The sequence below is a fragment of the Gossypium arboreum genome, chromosome 11, assembly GCF_025698485.1.
Source record: "Gossypium arboreum isolate Shixiya-1 chromosome 11, ASM2569848v2, whole genome shotgun sequence".
Taxonomy (NCBI): Eukaryota; Viridiplantae; Streptophyta; class Magnoliopsida; order Malvales; family Malvaceae; genus Gossypium; species Gossypium arboreum.
The window spans coordinates 3,651,867-3,658,747 of record NC_069080.1 but is presented as its reverse complement, the minus strand read 5'-3'; the positions used below and the strand labels follow the sequence as shown (position 1 = coordinate 3,658,747).

The 6,881-nt window shown below is 31.8% G+C and overlaps 2 protein-coding genes across 4 annotated transcripts; one reads left to right on the top strand and one right to left on the bottom strand.

Moving 5' to 3' along the window:
* Positions 1–478: 478 nt before the first annotated feature.
* Positions 479–1,485, bottom strand: LOC108478378 (CASP-like protein 1F1). Its single transcript, XM_017780835.2, has 3 exons — positions 1,104–1,485; positions 897–1,023; positions 479–813 (listed from the first exon to the last, which is right to left on the bottom strand). Exons 1-3 carry the CDS (start codon positions 1,301–1,303, stop codon positions 592–594), a joined length of 549 nt encoding a protein of 182 aa, XP_017636324.1. The 5' UTR covers positions 1,304–1,485; the 3' UTR covers positions 479–591.
* A 2,082-nt stretch (positions 1,486–3,567) lies between these two features.
* Positions 3,568–6,244, top strand: LOC108478380 (ubiquitin-conjugating enzyme E2 27-like). 3 transcript variants are annotated; one of them, XM_053021991.1, is made up of 6 exons: positions 3,568–3,861; positions 4,645–4,835; positions 5,011–5,059; positions 5,397–5,556; positions 5,714–5,803; positions 5,923–6,244. In XM_053021991.1, the coding sequence occupies exons 2-6, from the start codon at positions 4,658–4,660 to the stop codon at positions 5,959–5,961; spliced, it is 516 nt and encodes a 171-aa protein (XP_052877951.1). In that variant the 5' UTR covers positions 3,568–3,861; positions 4,645–4,657; the 3' UTR covers positions 5,962–6,244. The 3 variants fall into 3 exon arrangements, with proteins under 3 accessions (XP_052877951.1, XP_052877950.1, XP_017636325.1); XM_053021990.1 differs by having other exon boundaries at positions 3,573–3,861; positions 4,630–4,835; XM_017780836.2 differs by lacking the exon at positions 3,568–3,861 and having other exon boundaries at positions 4,495–4,835.
* The last annotated feature ends 637 nt before the right edge of the window (positions 6,245–6,881 follow it).

Below are 6,881 nucleotides of genomic sequence, written 5' to 3'. Positions count from 1 at the left end.
CAGGTGGGTTGGACGGACGTAAAAAATAGTAACAATAAAATTAAATATTATAATGATATTAAAATATAAAACAAAAATAAATTAAACACATCAAACTACATATAAATGTTCATCTAAACCACACTTAACTTTAAAACTTATCTCTTAAAACTTATTTTAGATAGATGAAAATTTATTTCTGGATGCTTTGTGTCCCATCCTCCCATCAATTAAAAGCATTCACTTCACTCTTTTTCTACGTCATTAGATAAAACTTTCCAGTAACTACGATAACATGAAAAAAGAAAAAAAGAGGTAAAGTGTGTAGCTTTAACATTTAACTTTTAACTGATAAGAACAGTAAAAACAGTTGATGAAATAACTTTTACGAAGGAAATGACTTTGACTTTATAAAGAAAAGTTAGCCAGTTTTTCCTGAAGCTATCCTTTCCCCCATATGATAAAACTGTGATTTATCGATACTCACGAAGAAGGAAAATAAGCAGTAAAAAAAGGCTAAATTTTATTACTTTCGTTTTTGCTACGAAAGAGTGAACAAAGTTTACAAAGACACGCATTGCATCGTCATCATGACCCAAATTCAAATAACTTTTAAACCATGATTTGTCGGGACTTGCCGGCGGAGATGACTGTAAGCACCACTAAACAAAACACTGACAGATACGACAGCACCATAGAAGTGGTCACCTTGTCGCAGTATTTCTTCAAACGGTCGCAGATTTCCGACCAACCAGCATGACTGTTACCATAACGGCCAACAAATCCTATTGCAGTCCCTGCCGCCACGCCGGAAAGAATCAGCGACATCATAAACTGCAATGCCCAACCAAACACAGTATTATTTATCAAATAAAAGCTGTTGGTTTTCTATACACGTACATGAAACCCGACATTACCAAATCGTGTAGGAACAGGAAGAAGAAGTTCGAAGGTGTAAAGCGGCCATGGCGGAAGATTAAGAGCACGAACATCAAGGAAAGCGAAGTGAAACCACATGCGATGGCATTTGCAAACGCGAAGAACCTGAAAAAAAGAGAGGATTTACTGATTTAGCACATGAAAAATTTGGGTTTTGTGTTATAATCACGATGAGTTCATCTTACTTGAAGGCAGAGGAATAGGTATATCGAGCATCGAATTGCAAGCCGAAAACCACAACAGTTTCCTTGGCGTTGACAATCGTCCATGTGGCAGCAAATGCAGTCGAAATGGCCACGATTCTCAAACAAATTTGTGCACAAAGGACAAGTTTGTGTGTTTTACGAGGTGGGTTTTGTGGGAGCTTGGCTTCCATGCTTTCCATTGAAAGGGAAATGAAGCTCTTCAAACAAGAAGAAAAGAAAAACAGGGGAATGAATTCGCAGAGAATAAAATAGAGCAAGGGCGTTGATATAGAAAAAGGAAACACAAAGTTAACGAGGGTATTTATAGATGAAAGAAAAGAAAAAGTGAAGAATCTTTTAGTGCGTTAAAAAAGTTCACCAAGAAACAAAAATGGTGGTATTTCAGCTTTTAATCTAAAGATTAATACTACAAATGTGGTTTTTGTTCTGAAACAAATGAGGTAATTTTTTTTAAATATTAGGTAAAGTGATGGATATGCAATTAATATAGACACACTAGTTGTTTTGACTCTTCACAGATTTTCATGGAAAAAGGCTAAAGTTTTCTGGCGGTGAATAGACTACGTTACTAAGTATTTGCTACTTATATAGTAAAGAAGAGGAAGATTTTATGCAAACTTATTCAAATTATTTGTGGAGCGTGACTCATTTCCGACGAAATAGGGTCAATATCGTCACGAGAAAAGCTTAGGAATTTCAATAACTGGATATTTTAATTAGATTAGCCTACGAATTTCAGCCTATAAATAATAAGGTTTTTACTAATTGAGAGCGATTAATTCAACAACACAATTAAGAGAGGGTTTTTTGAAAACTTCGAGAAAACTTTACATTTTGGGTTCGGGTTTATTTTATTTCTCCATCTTGTAATCCTCTTTGATTATTTATTGTTTTAGTGAAGTTTTTTTCCGTAATTTTTTATCTTCTTCAACGAAGTTTTTTCACGTAAATATCTATGTTCAATTTTCTATATTCATTTTTTGTTCGTTACTTAATTCGAATTTATCCCCAACATCATTAACAGTGGTTAATAAAAGAAAAAATCAAGTTTTAATTTTAGAAATTATATTATTGGGACCAACTCCAAAAGAATTAGTTTTCTTAATGGGCCGGTATAAATGCATTAAATAGATTTGGGGGTGCTTGAAATTTTAGATTAATTGATTTAATCTAGTTTTATCATATGTAATTGTTATATAATATGAGTCTCTAAATTTACCATCATATGTCTTAATCATATTAAGATTTTTCATCTGTTTGTGATTTTTAGTCTCTTAGACCAATTTCATCTCAAATCTAATTTTGTAACATCTTTTAACATATGATACCAACTTAGTTAAAATTGATTAAGAGTATTTCACTTTTATAAAATAACAAATATTTATATAAAAATAATTTTATTTTATTTTAATAAAACAATAAACTTGAAATACATGAAATTTAAATTTTAAATGATTATTTTAACCAAAATTATATATATTAAATTTTTATATATAATTATTTTCACTCTATTTAAAGGATGTACCATAATCTAATAATAATAGAATGATTTTAGAAAGAAGTTAACATATTTGGAAGTTTGGCATAGTAGTTTAGTTCATTTCTATTTTGTTTTTATTCTGGAAATGAAAATAAAACAAAAGGAAGAATTGAAGGTTTGACTTATGCTTCCGTAACCCATAAATCCCAGTTGAGAACCAAACAAATTTCTTAAAACATGTGTGGACTTCATTCTCACCATTTTTCTCTGCTTATTGTATTTTTGACTCATACTAATATAGAGGAAGGTAACCGCCCAGCAACAATAACTCAATCTCCAATATATTTTGATGGTTTATTGTGTAAGTTTGTCATTTTTCTTTTATATTTTAAAAATTTTGAAAATTGTTATTGAACAATATTTATAAAAAAACACTTCAATATTTTATTAAATAGTATTAAAAATTATAAAATAAATTTCATTTTATTAAAATATCTAAAAACTTAAAATAAAAATTGCTCTTCAAAAAATCCCACCTAACCAAATCGATATTAGTATATATGCTTGATAACCCATTATGATAAATTTATACACATTTTGGTGGCTTGCAAAGAGCCACATGCATTCCTCTGGATGGAAGATGATGGTTACCTAGCCATAACCGAAATCCTACTTGGTCTTTAATGTGCCATGTGAAGTGGTATTTGGGTAGCTAAGAGCTAATACGATTTTTAGCGTTTTTTTTTTAATTTATTGTCAGTGCTTTTTAAATAGGTAAACGAGATTAAATCTCTGATCACATAGTTAAAAAATGAGATGTGTAACAAAAAAAAAAAAACCATTAAATCATAGTGGAAGATGTTAAAAAGGACCAACCTATTATCATGATCACAACTTTAATTTTCAGTCTTCATATATATGTATATATAAAAGCAATTAGCCCATGCATTAATAAGTGAGAATATATAATAAAGTGGTCAAAGAATCAATTCCAATCCTTCTTCCTGCAAATGGAAAACAAAAGCCAAGTGGGTTAAATGTGGAAGGTGATAAAGATTAAGTCTAAAGTGATATGTAATTTATGTTGATGAATATGCCTATCTAACCACATGGCCCTGAGACCTTCACACATGTAAAGACAACTATGCGAGGAAAGTGTTGATGTAAGGATAGTAACGCTAGCTTTCGGTATGAGGTATTGTTGGTTTTGGAGGAGGACATGTTGATAAGTAGCGAATGATCCTTGCTGGTTATAAGGTGAGATCTTCATTTTAGTGTTTTTAAACTTACATTTGCTTTGGATCTTAGCCATTCATGATAGTGAGTATAATAAGTATAGTGTCATGACAACACTTGTACCCAAGAATCTGTTCATCCATAAACAAACAGAAACAAAGAGGGCGGCTTCACCCTTTTGGATTGCTGCATATAAATTTTATTCCACCATGATTGCAGCTTAGCTGAATTTGTTTTTTTTTTTTTTATATAATAATAAGTATCCTCGTCTATTTTACTATCTTCATCTGTTTTGATATCTACTTTCACTTATTTCAACTATTTCATTTAACATTTACACAAAAATATAATAATCAACTATTTATTATAATATAAAACAAAATTTTCATCACAATTCTAGGTGAATTTTTTTATAGTTAATAATTATAAATTAAATTATCACATTTTTAATTAAATAAATTTAAAATATTTATGTCATCCATTCAAAAAATTTATTTATCTCGAATCCTGTGTTCATTGTCCCAATTATAGTTTAAGTTTGAATCGCGTTACTGATAATTTCTCTTATCATTTACAAAAAAAAATATTTATGTCAATAATTTTTTTAGATTCAAAATTCAATTCAAATTAAAACTCCATTTCAGAATAGCAAAAATCATTTAATAAAACTCTTTTGGCGGGAAAAAGAAACCATTGTTTGTTGGACTCTTCCCTTTATAGAGTTTTTTTTTTTTTTCTTTATAGTTCAATTTGGCAATCTTGTTTTTCTTCTTTAATTACTGGGTTTAGGGTTTGATCAAGAAGAAGAATTGAGAAGATGAAACACCTTGCTCGGATTCTAAAGGAGTTAGAAGAATGTAACACAGAACAAGACTCCTCGGGCATTACGCTCTCGCTGAAACCAGACAATCTCACTCGCTTGATTGGCAGCATCGCCGGTCCCCTCGGCACTCCTTATGAAGGAGGCTCCTTTCAGATCCATATCGCATTGCCTGGTTTATTCACAATTCTTAAATCTTATTGTCTACTTTGATGGGGTTTGTGTTGTGTGAAGTGATAAATTAATGGTCTTACATATGTAGTTGGCTGATAGATTAAGTTGAACTTAGCCTTGTTTAATTGGATTAGATCATTAATTGCTGATATTGGTGAATTCATGCTGTTTTGCAGGTGCATACCCATACGAACCTCCCCGAATGACGTTTATTACCAAAATTTGGTAGTAAAAAATTTGCATCATCTTATTTAGTCTGCATATTTCATTTTCATTTGTTGATTGCTTTGGATAGTTGAGTTGATTTTCTAGTAGTGTAGTACAATTGATGTGCCTGTGATTGATAATCCACTGAACTCTGTACTTGGGAATGGCCTAAGGAGAGATATATGTATGTTGTGGAATCCTAGTTTCAATTGGTACAAACTGCTTCGTTTATCAGATGCAAAACTTTGTCGAATTTGATACATAAGCTAGGTGCATAAACATGACCTTACAAACGATTAAGTTCTGGTTTTAATTAACTCTTGAAAACTTGCTTATGTTCTGTAACCTACCCAAGGCACCCGAATATCAGCAGTCAAAGTGGGGCGATGTGCCTCGATATATTGAAGGACCAGTGGAGCCCTGCAGTCCGTCTTAAAACGGCTCTTCTTTCGGTCCAAGCTTTGCTTTCTGCTCCTGAACTCCGTGATCCTCAAGATGCTCTAGTAGCACGACAGGTTCGGTTTGCTCAATGTGTTCTCCCATGTTCCGTAACAAAAATTTCCTTTGTTTTTACCAAGCCTTATTTATATATGCAGTAGCTTGTAGATGAAGAAACCTATATATGTTCTCAGGACAGCTTTAGTGACCCTTTTTTAATCCATTTTATCGCAGTATATTTGTGAGTATCAAACATTCATCGATACAGCTCGTTCCTGGACAGAAAATTTTGCCAGGGTGCCTTCTTTAGGGGTTGAGGAAAAGGTTAGTATTATTTATTCATCCGGCTACTCATAGACGCAAGTAAATACATTCCAACAAAGTATGCTTCGAGTTAGTTTCGGTAGCGGACTAATGTCGACAATCTTATTTATTTTTATCAGACGGGAACAGATGAAACGGTTTCGCCGATGATTTGGTGAGAAGTAGTCTAGCAGCCATTGGCGGTGATGAAGGCTAAGCTCTTGAAGGACTTTTGACCTGGTGATCTGTGGTGGAGCTGCCAACTTAGTAAATTCTCATCTACCAAGTGAATCTGAATACTATAGATTGCACAAAGGATTATATTTGAATAAAAGCTGTTAAGTATTGTCTGAGGTTATGAGACTTTGCTTATCAACTTTTGCTGGATAACATGGAGTTAAAGTTTGCTTTCTTGAATGATTACTTGCGTGCTAAGTCTCATGATCATTCAATTTCTTCGAAGTTGCATCTATGCTATTATTTTATATATTTTGTTTTTTTTTTCATATTTTTATATAATCTACACTATTTGAACTGTATATTAAGTTGGTGTCATTGGTTAATTGGGTATCAATTCAATTGGGAAAAAACTAATTTACTCTTTCTATTAAATTATTACAAAAATTATTTTAATGGTGTTTTTATTTTTTTCATACTTTTATATAATCTTTAAATAAAAGAAATATGTAACACCCCTTACTTGCTAAGTTGTGGAATATACTCTCTAAGATCTCTATTTCATCATTCATGCTTGGTGTCTGGAAATTTTCAAGAATTTTGAGCATAATAGTACGGTTTTATGACAAAGGACTAAGTTGTAAGAAAATGAGAATTTCTCTCCTTTTATGATGATGGCGGTGGCATTGGAGCATGGAGAGTATGTTCATATTTCTTCTTACTTCCATACCAATATCTCATTTGATTTAATTAATTAAAATATTAATATATCTTATAATAAAATATTTGTAACACTCCAATTACCCGACCCAATCACTGGGTCTGAACAACGCGATATCACATTCGTTGTTAGAGCAACTGACAATATTTATTTCAATATAAATAAAAAAAATCATAGATTTAGACCCGTGATCAAGTCATG